General features: G+C 37.5%; 1 protein-coding gene and 1 long non-coding RNA gene across 3 annotated transcripts; both read right to left on the reverse strand.

Annotated features, from left to right (window-relative positions):
* Positions 1–2,122: 2,122 nt before the first annotated feature.
* Positions 2,123–6,159, reverse strand: LOC136280936 (uncharacterized). Of its 2 annotated transcripts, XR_010717479.1 has the most exons (4): positions 5,875–6,159; positions 4,289–4,475; positions 2,435–2,523; positions 2,123–2,260 (listed from the first exon to the last, which is right to left on the reverse strand). It is a non-coding gene; the product is annotated as an uncharacterized lncRNA (long non-coding RNA). The 2 variants fall into 2 exon arrangements; XR_010717480.1 differs by lacking the exons at positions 2,123–2,260; positions 2,435–2,523 and adding an exon at positions 3,620–3,742.
* A 5,180-nt stretch (positions 6,160–11,339) lies between these two features.
* On the reverse strand, positions 11,340–15,747 carry LOC131781153 (polycystin-2-like protein 2). Its single transcript, XM_059097796.2, has 3 exons — positions 15,147–15,747; positions 14,512–14,680; positions 11,340–13,015 (listed from the first exon to the last, which is right to left on the reverse strand). The coding sequence occupies exons 1-3, from the start codon at positions 15,507–15,509 to the stop codon at positions 11,340–11,342; spliced, it is 2,208 nt and encodes a 735-aa protein (XP_058953779.2). The 5' UTR covers positions 15,510–15,747.
* Positions 15,748–15,774: the final 27 nt, after the last annotated feature.

The following is a 15,774-nucleotide window of genomic DNA, read 5'->3' on the forward strand; positions in this document are numbered from 1 at the left end:
CTTCTTCCGTCTTAATCGCACGCTTCGTCATCCATGTTTATTTATAAATGGGTATGACGTTAACTAGACTATTATAAACTGTTGGGCACATCTACATAACTGACTCCTTCTCTCGCTTGTTGAAATTCCTCTGCAATGCTAAGTTTCACTGTAGTGATATTTGGAAACCAGGCCCATCGAAATATTCTGCATTTTTATCGCTAAGCTTTTTCCTTTAAATTGTAAACTCTATGTAAAAGTTCTTTAATCGTTGTTCAATGATGTGTGCCGAATAGTTTATAATCTCTTGGTTTATGCCTTTTCCGGCTAACATTGCCCCAGTTTAATTCCAAATTAATCGATGTATTTTCGATTTAAAACGATACTCCTAATTTTAGGAATGCGAAAAGAAATTGGTAAAAGTTACTGATCCAAAAAAAAGATCCACTCATAAGAGTTTTTTTTCTGTTCTTTCTAAATAAGTTGTTTACTTATTCAAACATTTACGTATTGATATATTTATTCATTAAGCAACTACTTTGAATGTCAGCATTAGCAGCTAATGCTATTAGTATTATTTGTTACGGTACAATTTAACAGACAAAAAGAGCATCATTAATCAACAGAATCATTTAATTTATTAAACAACTTGTAATATTCTTGCCAAGGAGCGACTCTTAAAGAAGTAGAATAATTATCCTTAAAAAAAACTGATTGAAGCCCACCACAAACTACTTCTTTGCTCACCACTGACGTGACACAATCTCGAAGTTGTCTCCAAAGTAACTCGAGATTAACAATCTTCCACGGTTGCTCTCTCTCGGTATAGCTTTCTGAAAAGTCCGTCCCTCCCTACAACAAGTACTACAGCTGCAGGACTGTGTCCTTATGTTCAAAGTATTCCCGAAAATTCCGGACGCTTACAACACAACTATATTGGTAGTGTTACATCCTAACTACGTAACCTAGTAAAATGCTTCAGAAAGTCCCTCGGTATGCACTCCCGCATGACTAGGCATTCTCGAAATTTCTAGAAACCTATAGTTTCAGTTATTATCCATGGCTTATTGTTTAAAGTAATGACAGTGTTTGGTGAGAAGTTTGTAAATTCAATAAGTAAAACGTCGAATATGAAATAATTATGCAGTAAGTGCAGAAAGTTAGCGCGCAAGAATCGAAAGATAAATACATTCAATTAAAGCTGCGTGCTAGAGTGCTTCTTAAAGATAGACAGTTCGTAATATGTTGGCTTAAATTCCCGTCTCGTCTGTATTGGACTGTGGTCTTATTCGAAGGAAAGTCGTCAAGATACTGGGCCATTAGAAATTTAAATTTATAGATAGGTTTATTTCGATGAATCTTGCCTACAAATTTACGATCGCCCAGAAAATAAACTTGTTATCGTAAAGAAGATAGATTACAATTACAGCTAGTTGAGTGCTTAAACAATAATGAAAAGAAATAACTTTTTGTAGCTGCAGATCGCAAATCAGATCGATCGTAACCGACTTATTGCTGTTATCTAAGTGATTGTACTAAGTAATTGACCGTCATTTCCGGTTGGCTGGATCCAGTTATTTAAGTTAGGTGCGATTTCGATTCAAACTCAGTAAAAGACTTCAATTCAACTGCGCATACATCCCCAACCTCACTTGGATTGACTTGTGAGCTCTTCCTTGTGGAGTTGTTCTTTATAGAAGATGGAAAAACAATATCTTTCTTTTGAATCGCTCTTTGATCTGCAGATAGACGAGCAACACGAAATACGGTTTTAGCTCGAGTACCCAGATATCTATCGAAACACTAAAACTTGATGATATGGAGTTAATAATCAGTTTGGTTTTTTTTTTCTTACCTGAGTGTTTCGCATACGGTGTAGAGCGAAAATTAGGAAACCCTGCAGCATGAAAATGATTTCAAGATCATTAATTTTTGCAAACAAATTAGTCAAATACCTATAAAGATTTCAAGAAGGAAAGAAAATTGCGTATCTTATAATTGAAAAAGAAGTCTTCCTTCTCTTGCATAGCTAACTGCATTTTTGTTTTCAAAACTCCAAAAGATTATCATGTAATCATTGTAATGGTGCCTCACTTGGTCAGAAAGTAAAATAATGATAGAGATTGAATAATTTTAAGAGTTACCAGCGAATACTGACTTGAGCAGAGTTGGGGAGTATGGTGAAGACGTAAACGAGAGCTTTATCTACAGGCGAGAGGAGACCGAATGCCACGTGACACCAAGCAGGGGAATCATCACCACGCATGCTTTGATGCCAATTCTAGGAGTTAAGAGAAAACATTCCTTTATTTTCCTTAAACAATGTGTTTTCATTTTTAGATATCGTAAGGGCCTTAATTATTAAGGAATGAGGAAGGTAGGCGAAAAGAGCCTCACAGGAGAACACGGTAACCTCTTTCACTATTTTGTTTTCGTTTTGTGTTGTCAATCTTACCGTATTTGCTGAGAATGGTCATCTTCTCCTGTTGGCTGCGACAAATTGGTCATCTCTTATATGACTCGTACGAGTATCAAGATGTTGAGCTGAAGAATACAATAAAGGTAAATTGATTATTTAGATATAATTATCAAATAGCCAAAGCAGGAGAGGATCCTTGCCAAAGATGTTACTAGTTTGGTAACAAGCGTGGTATGAAGAGTCATTTACAGGGAATAGAACTCCCAAATGGGAGACCTAGATTGTGAGCTTCGATTCTCTGACAGTGAGTCAAAGAATCGCGAACTTAAGTGTCTAAACTGAGTGAGCTATACATAGTGAATCCTCATGTTAGATTACACAAATTTAGTATCTCCAAATTTTCCTGCTCCTTTCATCTTGCTCGATGTTTTTTTTTTAGTTATTTTTGCGAGAAAAAAAGTCAATGTGAAACAATGAGAAAACATCAACAAGGAAAGGGGTAGAATTTTTTTTCATACGAAAAGCATTTTTTTCATTGGAAAAGTTGGAGAATTTATGAAGCTGTCCTATGCCTGTGAAGATATCAATGGGTAAAAATTGACCAGCATCCCCGCAAACAGCGGCTACGTCCAAAGTTTGTTGTGAGTAAATGGGAAAAAGAAAAATGGTAAATGTTGTGCGGGGTCATATCATAAATTCTTAATTCGCTTTTAAAGAGCAGAGAAAAAATATTTGGCAGCAATTAGTATAGGTATACCAATCACAATCACCAACACTAATCATAAACTCACAACTTCAATGAAAGCCACAAAGGCAACTAATAGTCGAGGAAAGTAAGCGACTGAACTCGAAGAAGTGAAAGAAAAAAAAGAAACAAATTTTCAGCAAATGAAATGATACCGATTTCAAAATACGTACAAAAACAAAACAAAGAATTAAATGCAACGAAATAAAAAGAGAAGAGCACAAAGAAGCCGTTGAATTTTTTCTCACTATTTATCACTCGTATAGCTTTGTAAACATTTTTTCTTTTTTCCAGTAGCGATGCCAAGTGAAATGGCCACCATGATCACTGGAAGACCTACCGGCATAGAAAGGAAGAAAATCGAAACAATTCACTACATGACAACACCATTTTTGGCGATCCGTAGGCATGATTACAGTTTCCAGAGCAAATTGTGAAATAATAAACTTACCCCATGAGATGACGTGATAAATATACACTTTGGTGTTGATGTTGTAAACTTTCACAACGAAGAAGTAGACAATTCCCTTGATCAGCATCCAACAGAAAGCGGCCATCAAGAAATACTGCATCAGAGCTGCTATTGTAACACAGGCAGCCTGTGGAAAGAAAGAGTTTTTGCATAATTCTTCATATGGGTGAGCATGTAAAAGGTATGTAAAAAATTTCATTCTTTCTAATGATTGTGGTTAAAACTTTTCATCTATTCTTTTAAGCCTACGCGCGAAAAGTTTGGACTCTTGCATGCTCTCTGGAGCTTAGACACTGATCCGTTCATGAACGCGAATTTTAACTTCGGCTCCCTTGCAGAGCATTTTTAAAATGTCGTCTCTGTTAGCCTTGCGTCCAGACTTCCAACGGTGAAGCCGTACGACTACTTCTTCTCAGTGCAAACTGAGACTACTTATCATTTTTCCTTAAATACCAGGCCTGTATACAGTGGCCCATGTATTTCAGGACCACGGTCTCCTTGGCTTTTCCAGTTTCGAGCAACAAGTTTTAAGTATTGAAATTTTTGGGTACGATTTTGCCGAGGAAAGAAATTTGTTTAGTTTCTTAGCTACTCTCTACAGGTTTATGAAAAGCACCTTCAACATTAATATTGTGATATTAACATATCATTTTAATGTGTAATGATTCTCTACCTAATGCAAGTGCACTCGCTATTTCTTTGTCTGCATTGATGTCCGCTGGAGACTTCGGAAACTTTCAGATCACACCCTTTTCAGGCTTTACGATGCCAATCAAAGATTGCACAGTCTCCAGACCATCGTAATTGTACCAGACTCGCCGAGTGGTGTACGAACACGACCGAATACACGGGAAGAAACACTGGTTGTATTGACGAGTGGCGTAACAGCAATCAATAGAGTTTCCCATAATGAAGATAATGGACATTTAGAAAATAAAAAAAGTCAAAAAGAGAATAATTATCAACTTTTACGAATCAAAAGAACAATTGATAATATCACCTCAACTCCGGGCATAACGAATGTGTACATCGTTGCGTTCCAAATACGAACTTATACCAATTTCTTTCTCGGATTCCGTTCTCACAATAAGACGAATTTTGATGATCACATATTTTTTATGTATCTTTTTTTACAGAAGATGGCTAAAAAATATACAAAGCTTTAAAACGCATGTGCTGAGCTGCTAGGCCATTAAATCGTTTGTTTTACCAAGTCGCCGCAACCGTGGATTAGAGACCTTTAACTACGACGACGGCGACAACGGGGACGAAGCAAAACAAAAGATTTAATGAGCAGAACAAAAGCAGAACAATAGCAATTGAATGCAGAGTTAGGGAAACCGAAGCCTCTCGAAGAGAGAGAATCATGAACATAGCCGTGAACCACGCACTAAGCTCGAATTAAATGTTAGACGAGATGTAGCCTTCAAGCTAGCACTTCCTGTTGCAGTTGTTTTTCGTTCAGTCAGCGGAAAACAAAAGGGCGTCGCGCGAATAAAGAAATCGCAAGGGTCTGCCTCCTCTTTTCGTGTTAACGGAGGTTTGTTTTTCTTTTGATGGAAAAATAGACCAAATGGTCAGTTACCCTCAATCATCGTTTTCGAATAAATCTGCTGCGTATTCATTGCCGCAATTAAAAAAATAATCTCTTGAAAAAGTTCAACTTGAGCTACTAGGCTAGTTTACACTGCAAGCACATTTTCAACTCGTTTCTTTTTTATAATTTTGCCGTAGTTTATTGTTACAATGGTTTCCCTTGAGCTACACGGCTAGATCACGCTACCATAACATTTGGACGTGATGTTGAAAGAAAGGAAAACATCAAGAACCACATCGCTTAAAGATTTCATAATTCTGCGATCGGGAATTTTACGAGTTAATTGTCTTCATTCAAAACACTAGAAGCTTCTAGTGATTACTGAATTTTTTAGCAGTCGAAAAACTACGGGAATTAGCCTCATATTGAATAAACAAACTTAGTCACTGTGATTGCATAAGTAAAAATACCTGTGTTGTTTAAGAAGTGATCATATCATAAAATCACTTAGGAGAGATTTATTTGGAAAGAAATGTAGCTGTGATTTTGTGATTTCCACTTCTGAGAGAAATTGTTAAACTATCCCAGGCATATCAGAAGTTTCTAAAATGTCTAGCAAAATAAACTAGGACGGATAGTTTTGTGTTTGACTTTCTATAAGTTTAGAGACTGCGTGAGACCTTTGTATGGCAAGGGATTAGATTGTTATAATCTTAACTTACCTCATTCAGCTAATAATGAAAGTATTTTAACCGAGAGCATCTTAACAACCGTCAGCCAACTGATCAGGAAAGTTTGCACGTACGCGGGTGCCCTCGATTGTTTTCACTTTGTAAACAGTTTGCAGCTTTTGAGTGTCAATGTTTTAGCTTCGTATTTACGTAAGTGATTACGTTAACCTCTGGTCGTGTGCGATGACTGCCGAATTGGTTACTCGACAACGTGTCAACAAAAGACAAAACATCCAGCTTTGAGGAATAAACAAACTGACTCGCGTTCCAGTTTTCAAAAACTGTTTATTTATAATCAACAAGAAGATATTGTAAGTAATATTTGCTGAAATTACATCGCGTTTTCTTTGCCAATGGACCAGAACAGATTACACACCTGACACAAAAGAATATATTTGCCAGAGGATTGTATTTTGAATGTACAATTAGTCAACACGATGAATTTAGAAGCGTTAACTATCAAATAATATTGAGAAGGTTTAAACATTACTCACAGAGGAATCCATATTTTAAAACCGCCTTTATAAAGAAAGAATCAAATAATGAATTAGTTGAGAGGTAAAGGTATTAAAGCTAATAGTAAGTATGATTGTCTGGATAAGTGAACTATTTAAGTGATCACCAATTTTTCATCTGACTTCCCCTCCGCGAGACATGAAATTAGTGCCAATCACTTTCATGGACATTAGCTCTTTTCAGGACAATACGCGCTTCTTGATCGACCGTTCTTTCTAACTTTAAGCAGTTCCTACCGCGAACATTTCTTCTTGTCATGCAGCTGGAAGTTCAAGATCAACGAGTGTTATCGACGACGCTGAACAATATCGAAACCACGGATAAATGGTCTTTGGTATTACTGCTTTTTTTCTCAGAAACTTTACAGATTTCTAGTTTAAGCAATCCTCTTTGAAAGTGATGGTATATTGTAAAGTGCCACCCGAGTTTATAGAGCAGTATCCAAAAATTTCATTTTATTCTCGTATCGTAACCAAGTGTTGATATCTCTGACCATGTTCAATCCATTTGCATTAATCTCAGACATACCTCAATCGTCTTTTGACGTCATTTAATGACTGAGTAACATTAGCTGGCTAATTAGTGGTTGACTTAAAAATTAAAACAAGACATGTCAGAAATATCATATAATCATTACATTATAGTGAGCCTGAGAGAGAAGTCAACTGCCCTTAGCAAAGCAACCCAGATGTGTAACTATAGCGCGTGAGTGCATCAAAAAATAGGGGGGAGGGGAGGGGCGGGGATGAAGCACTAGAAAGAATATCACCCCTTTCTTTGCCAGAGTGATTAAAGTAACAATTTTTGAAATGAAAAAAATCTACTCCAGACACTTTGAAGTAGGACCCTCCCCTCTCCTGTTAGGGAATTCTGCTTGCAGTCCTTTGTCGAAACAAAAAGCGAACAAGTCGTCAACTCTTAATATATTTTGAGCTTTAAGGAAAGGAAATTAGTTGCTTTTCGGACGCCATCAAGAAAATAAAAATATCCTTTTCAATTAGTATTTAACGCATGAAATGTCACAGACATTTAACGTGAACTATATTGAGTAACATTAAGGATGAAAATGCAATAAAGTGATATTCTCCTAATTATTTTTTTCCGTTGATTCATGCAGTTCTAACTTTTTTTGTTGATTTGGTGTGTTTTTGATACTTTGAGACAACATTCGATGCTCACCAAAATATTGAAACCCGCACCGTAAATCGTTTCTTCCCGTTCCAAAGAGCCAAAAAACATATATGTAAATGAGTTAATTAAAACAAGTCAGGCCAATTATTTCCAAAGGGAATGGGCAAGCTTGGATGACCACCACTAACCGTGTATGAGAAACATTATATTATTTGCCGCTGAGGGGTGGGGTGGGGAATAGATGGTTTTCAGGGGGAACGGAAGAAGGATCAGTCGTCGCTAATAAAGTATATAAGTGGACTTAATAAAATTGGCGGCAAATTTCCTGCAAATGAGTGGGTTTTCTTAAAAATATTACAGAGTCTTATAAGGGGCTGGGGGGGGGAAGTGTAGGAAGTGTGGGGTGGGGAATAGATGTTTTTATTATTTAATATTATTATTGTTGTTATTTAATTATTTCCATAGGGAATGGGCAAGCTTGGATGACCACCACTAATCGTATGTGAGAAACAATTCATTATTTGTCGCTGATGGGTGAGGTGGGGAATAGATGGTTTTCACGGGGAACGGAAGAAGGATCAGTCGTCTCTAATAAAGTATATAAGTGGACTTAATAAAATTGGCGGCAAATTTCCTGCAAATGAGTGGGTTTTCTTAAAAATATTACAGAGCCTTATAAGGGGCTGGGGGGGGGGGGGGAGTGTAAAATCCTTAAACTCCGCCCCTTCCCCAAAGGAAACAAATCAACAAACGCTGTCTCTGATAGATTTGATTCTTCTTTATTTAGACCTTGATTTTACTCGATAGTAAAGTACAGCTTGATTATTCAATCAGCGAAAACTAGAAATACGTTTAATTCTTAAAGCCGTGTCTGTCAACCCTTTTCCTCTCCATTAGCAGTTTTCAATCTCGTACCCAGGGCTTTTTGCTCCCTAGAAAATCTGGAGATGCTCCGGGAATGACTTTACTGATTCTTTTTACGCAAACGTCATGTTGACAAAGTTTTTCAAGGAACTCAAAGTGACAAGCTTTGTCGGGTGGGTAGAACTTGATAGTTATAGCTTTTCCTTCCTCACTAAACGGAGAAGACAAATTTTATGCTGGTATATATTCCAAATCCTGCCAAAAATAAGCACTCATACTCAATTATTCAAAGTCTGTAATCCCTTACAAACTTTTGCCATTTTTTTATAGTTTTCAAAACTTTCTTAGCTCAATGAATTTGTACCCAAACCGCTGCCTCGGTTCTACTCCTCTCCTGTTTCATGGTGGAGCAGGCGCAGATAATGTTCGGAGTGAGATTGTGACTTAGATCGTTAAGTTTTTGACGTCATTGTTAATATTCGCTAAAGTTCTGTTTTCTGGGTTGAAGAATTTCTCCAAATACCAAGAAAATTTTTTTTTTGTAGAAACTTTGCTTTTCGTCATCAAAGGAAATATTTGAGAATAAGTTTCAAATTTGATTCAATCAGTTTTGAATGTCTGGACAAATATTTGATTTCTGTGATAAGATATAGTGCACGTTTTGTATTTTAGACAGTTTTTACTCACTCGATTGTTCAATATTTTTCTAAATAACTCTCGATTATGCGATGACAGAGGAAAAATCTCAATGGTTGAATATAACGAAAACTATAATTAACATTACCACACTCAGTATTTTTAAGTAGAGTTTTAAAGCTGATTGTAATGTGTTTTGAAACTAGATTTAAACTCGGCGAGTTAAGCCATCACACGTTGTAGATCTTAATGGTTGTGATAATATTATAGCTGACTAAATTTTTTATTAAAGAGCGACACCCGTGACTTTCCGGTCATTAAATGTTTTAGAGGAAATTTTCTCAGATTTGATGGTTTTTTAGTTTTGTGAACGTCTTTCGAGCGACAATTTTGTCTTCCGCGTGCGCACTTTCATTGAAAAGCTTAGCGAACACATCTTTATTTGGGCCAACGTTATGACGTGAAAAGGGGTAGAAAAACCTTACGGCCATGGGTGCGGTTTCTGCCTCTTTTGTGGGACCTGTTTTCCCTATTAAGAAGGTCACGATTCAGAGGAAATGATTTTTTACCGAAGCAAAATGACACCTTTTATAGAAAGGTGCTTCTCGTCGGCGAAGCCAAAAAGCAGATTTTCAGTATCGATTATAAAAAAGTTTGGCTTGTGATTTACTCTTGAACTTCCATCAGTTTTTACTCGTCTAAAACGGCCTTTAGTTCAAGTTTACCACCTCTTCTTAACCGAAATTTTCCCTTGAGTCCCGCCAAACAGCGGAAAAGTTAACTCTTCACAGATCCAACAAAAACTGAGATGATCAAAGAGTGACCAGGAAAGTTGCGGTACAATGTGTACGTAGTAAGCTCGCCTGACAGAAAGTCTTCAGACAGCTTATATAATTACAGAAAAAACAAAGTGTAACGTTTGTTCACAAACTGGTTGACTCATCTCACCTTGCTGATTTCGTTTTTCCTCGAGGTTTCCCTTCTGAATACTTGAACTAGGTTTTCCTCTACTTTGGTCACATTACCTCTTTATAGGCCACAATAAATATTTAATTTTTTCTTTTACTATGAGAATCGATTTACCCTCGAAAAAAAAGATGTCATTTTACGCTAGTGGTCCTTTACCTCTCTACGATGACCTTTTTCTCTGTCTTCAAACTGGCCGCTGGGATGAGTTTCTGCTGCCCGCTCTTTTGTTTGCGCGTGTGCGGATATTTCGTTTTCAAGCTGTCAAAGTCAATGGTAAATTACTGGGGTAACAAAGTATCCGTAGTTGAATAAACTTCGTGTTCAAAAAATCTTTATTTTTCCTTTGTCAAACTTTTGTTGTTTTCTGTCATTGACTCAATTCTTTCCTTAGATTTTGCGTCAGACAGGTTGCTTTGTATCCTCTACTTTATCATTTTGCGCGGGGAATTTCCAGCCAAAATTGTTCCACTTGTGTGTTTCAAAAGAGATTAACTGTTTCCGTGCACAGTATCCCCGTTTAGGTATGTTTTTTTCCTTCTCTTTTCTTTTTTTTTTTTTTTTTTTTTTTTTTGGGGGGGGGGGAAGGGGGTGGGGGAGGAAGACTTTAAAAAAGAGCTAACATGTGCTGTCAGTGTTTTGGAAAGCTCAGTTTTTAGTTTTTTACCCATGGGTCAATTCTCTGTTGACCGTCGCTTTTAGACCGTTGTTTGAAGAGATCGAAAAGTACGCTTTACGTTGAGCGATAGCATAGACGGTTGAATATACATGTCAAAAGTAATTTGTGAAAGAAGATGGTGTCGAATACACAATGTAGAGGAAAGGCGACAAAAAGTTTCGTCTGGTTCTTCTTTACCTTGGGGTAGCACCGACGAGGGGTAGTTTTCGTTTGCTGGTACTCAACAAGCACTAAATGGAGCAATTTTTTGTAAATATCTTGCCACTGATGAGATGATTGCTGACATTCTAACGAGGCCTTTCCCTAAGCACCGCTTCGAGAAACTAATTTTCAGGTCGTGAAGCTACGTTTTAATTATCTAATTTAGATGGACCTACATACAAACATAATACACTCTGAAGGAAAGTGGCAAAAAATTATTTCTACTTGATCGCCTCTACATTTTTGTTGCCACCTCTATGTTACCATCCTTTATCAAGTTTTTCTTTATTTTAAGCGTGAAATTCAATTATAAAGAAAAGAACACATTTAATACGTATACGTGCGAAGCATTTCAGCCATTTGTCAGTGATCACGGGGTAATGTAGACTGCAGTCCCGATCTTCCAGTCTAATTCTCGAGTATATGATCTATTCCTTTCACCATTTATCTATTTCCTCTCTCTTTAGAAGTCACAGGCTCGCATTGTTTCCATTAGATCATGATATTCTTCGTCCTCTTTTGAGAATCCCGCCATAACCCTATCAAGCCGCTGAAAGAATTCATACCCTCTTTTCTCTAATTTCCGAAGATGAGAGTGAGCGACATCCTCTTGAAATCGAACTTTCTTCCTTTTTTTACCTTTGCAGTGTTCGTCATGGCTCATTCTTCCCAGTGTTTTCAAGAATTTGCTAATTCCATCGAAAAATGATTTTCCTCTTGAGTATTTCGGCTGTTTTTCTTCTGGTTCTTGGCCTGTTTTTCTCCTCAAAGCTTTGATGGCCTCACTGATTTGGTCAAAGTTGATTTTTGAACTCTTCTTAGAATCAAGGGTAATGCTTCTATCTACTGCTTTTTTCACTCCCGTGTTTGATGCTTGGGAGACTTTCAGTTGTCTCAGTCTACTGCTGACAGAATCGAAAAATGTGTTCCGTTCTTTTGAGCCTTTGCAACGAACCTCATCAACGAGCTCGTGCAACTCACTTTCGTTCGCGGTATCCTTTGCATCCAGAAGTGCATCGTTTATAACGCCGATAAAAAAGTTCATGCAGATAATTGTTAGGCTGAAAAGAATAGCAAAGACGAATATCTTAGCGTATGTGCTGTTTACCTCTGCTAATTCACTGATTGGTCTGGCTTTCACTCTTCCAAGAGTCAGTTCGAGTTGGAAATAAGCTGCTTTTAGCACTGAGGAGTAGCGCTCAGATCCAGTGCCAAACATCAATACACCGGCGTGAAGAAATGCCACGAAGAGAATCAATAGGACAATGCTAAAGGATGAAAGAGATTGTGCAGATATCGTCAATGCTTTGGAGAATACAGCAACATGTTTATTGAAGCGAATGACTCGCAAGAGTTTTGCAGTGACGATAAACATCAGGATTCCAAGTACAACATTTTCTGCTTCATGCCAAATGATAGCTTTTTTGAAACTTATATTTGCATAACTGTTTTCTTTTAACCTTGCCCATGTTGAAGAGACTATGATTTGTCGTTTTATGTACAAAACCACGGCCAACACGGAGAAAACAACCTGGAACATCTCCACCCAATTCCACAGGGACTGGAAATACCGGGAACGGTGATTGTAAAGCTTGAAGCATTCTCTTCCCAAAAACAGCAGAACGGATACAGCGTATAGTAAAATGCAAATCAAATAGAACTGATATGAAGCTGTGTTTGTAGGATCAAGAGAAAGAATGTCAGTTTGTACCAAAGCTTCTTTGAGTCCTGATGCCTCAACTTCGTAAAAGTATGTGGCAACACCTAAAATATTCACCGACGGGTTAAACACGGAAAACTGTGCGAGAACCACCCGGGTTTGCCTGTCAAGCCAACCGTTGTTTTGCAAAGTGGTTACGGCTTTGAACCCCGTATGGTTCTTGTACCCGAGGTCTGCTACAAATCCTCCTCCACGATAAAATGAGAACTGTCCCCACTCTGACCCGCTATCACTTTCTTCCGCATTTTGATATCGCCATGGCTTCGGGCAAAGTCCAAATAAATCTTCGTCTCTTGTAGAGTTGTCGACAAACCTCCAGCCCGGTTCATAGAAAGCGGTCTTGTCTTCGTTTGTTTCCGAATATCCTTCGTAACATTCCTGGAAAGTTGTCTTCATGTATTTTAACACGTTGCATGGTGCTGTAAGTTTAATAAAAAAAGGGACATTTATTAGAAAGTTTGTTTTGGAACTAATTCAATCTACAGGTATAGCACATCTCCCATATTCTTTATCTAGTAGGAAAATTTAGTTAATTAAAGTGCTCTGTGAGCAAACTTGTGAATTGACACATGATTTTTTTAGATTATGTTTAATGTTATCTGGTTTAGGGAATTTTGTGGTTGATTGTCATATCTAGAGTACGAGCAGTAGTTCAGTGTTCGCTAATGTAGCAAAGAAGCAAAGTAACGTTGGGATAAGAAGGCATTACAATTGAAATGATCATGCTATTACATTTGACAAGGTGGATGATGTCATGTGTTTTGAACGTCTATCAATTTTTGTTTCTGGTTCAAAAGAAAAGGTTGGAAGTAAATGTGGGGAAAAGTAAAATTTACTGTCTTTCGTTGTAAATATTAGAAAATCAAAGCAATACTGTCTTAATGAAAACATTAACGATTCCCTCTTTATCAAATGAGACAAACGGGAACGAGTTTTGAGTGATATAACTAAGCCGAGCCTGCCACCGTCATTTTGGATCTTTGCCTGGGTAGATTTGAGTCACGTGCTAGGCAACGTATAATCAATAACAAGATAGAATTTAATTTCAAGCCTATTTATCAATTTTGTGGTGTGTAACTTTCGCATTTTAGTACGTTGTATGTATGTTGAATCTTCAAATTGTCTTGAAAATTGTTCTTTAAAAATTCACTGAAAATCGGTAGCTAAAATTGTTTGTTTAGCTGTTATTTGATTTTCGTGTTAACTTGATATTTCTTCAGACGCCGGCATCTTCTATTGCTTCACACAGGAAAAACACACGCAACGAAGCGTAATGATCATTTTTGTCCTCAATCTCATGCCATAACAGAAAAAGCTTTTGAACATCCGTAAACTCCGGGCGCTTCGCAGTAAGTGATATTCTCAATGAATCTTCGGATTGTTTTCAAGTTCAAGGATTGTAAATTGCAATTTTATGAAAAACGAAGGTTGTTCTGTTATTTCAGTGTGAATCCTTGCATGCCTGCCAGTCGCTGGCGCCGCTTGTTGAAACTAAAACGAAAAAAAAACTCTTTTAAGATTATCATTGGCTTCTTTTTCACCCCACCACTATTCTTAGCAACAAAGGTCGCCATTTCGTCTGTTTACTGCTCGCCAAAAACTATCAAATACACTCAAAAGCCTAAAATCTAAAAAAGTTTACAGGAATCGACCAATCGAGCGAGCGAATGCCATTCCCCACATCGTATCTATAACTCGCTCTTGCGCATGCGCGCAATTCACGATTTAAAAACCGGATATTCACTTGTGCCCGTTTTTTCTCTTTAAAAGGTGTATAGACCAATACAAAATAAAGTAGAATATCAAAATCTTGACAACGTATGCCTAACACTTTGACAGAAAAAAAAAATTATATTTTCTGGGCGTCTCCTTTAGGGTGAGTTAGACTTAAAAGTAAATGAAAGAAAGGACTTACTCGATTTCACTCTCAGTTGCCTTAATCGAGCCATCCCGACGAGAAGAGAGCGTTTATTACCAATGTACATTGTTTTTTTCTCTTCCTGACCGTTGTACCATCTACCGGAAAACACTCCAGAAATGAAAACTTCCCGCAGCCAGCTCCAGTACTTCCTGTCATCTGCCATCTGAGTTCAATGAAAATTAATACGTTACTTACAATTTGTGACTACATCACCTTTCGTATCGCTTATTGTGGATATGATGCTTAAAAACAGACTAAATAAAAAGAAAATCAAGAACGGGAGATGTGTTGGTCGGATTTCACGGACTGGGATGGAGGCATGACTCGCTGGTGGATCAGGAACATTTAGAAACAGATAAGGGAGCCAAGCCATTATGATGCAAAGTCTTAGAAGAATTGATACAGATTCTAACCAAAAATCGAAATGTGATCATAACAGTTGTTCTATACACAACCAACGGACTTGAAAAGTAGCAATAATTCCCTATAAAGAAAAGAGGTGTTTACGCTTTGGAGGATACGTTTATGTCGTGAAAATAGATTTCAAATAGGGTTTGGCAATCCAGAATCAATCGTTGGGTAATATCAGTCTTTTAACGATTTCTCCAAACACAATAAATGTTACTCACATTGTTAAAATTGGGCAGTCCATCTCGAATTGATCTGGTCATTAGGTAACGATGGTCATTTCTGTTTCCATAGCACACTACCATTAACAAGAAAACGAAAACCAAGTAGATACCCAACTCTGTGAAGTAACGTGACAGGTTCTGTTTCTTGGCCTGGCGTTTCCTCATCTTTTCTACTTCCGATAATTTCAACGTCCACAGCCTTTGTTTTGAGCGACCACTTTCAACTTGATTACAGTCTTCACATGCAGGTACCGTTGATCTCTTCGCCTTCATCTTGATAATGGCCGCCAAAACTACAGCTGTAAAGAACACTTTAACTGGTTCCGTGATTGTGACATCTTGAGCAAAGGAGATAAGCATTGAGGACAGCCACTGCTCACTGACACTCTTTTCCCAAATCAGGCTATAGAAGATTGTAAACGTAGCAGAAATAGCACAAGAACCGAAAAAAAAGAACCAGGCGATACTTTTGATTAGATTAGCTTTATAGCAAGGACTGTTGTTACTCGAGGACTTTTTGGATGCTTCTTTAAATAAAAGCACTATTAGTATGTTTATTGGTGCCACAATGAGCGCGCTTTCAATACCAGTAACTACTTGTCTCCACGAGAATTCCAACGGTCCA

This window comes from Pocillopora verrucosa, chromosome 5 (genome assembly GCF_036669915.1).
Source record: "Pocillopora verrucosa isolate sample1 chromosome 5, ASM3666991v2, whole genome shotgun sequence".
NCBI classification, from domain to species: Eukaryota; Metazoa; Cnidaria; class Anthozoa; order Scleractinia; family Pocilloporidae; genus Pocillopora; species Pocillopora verrucosa.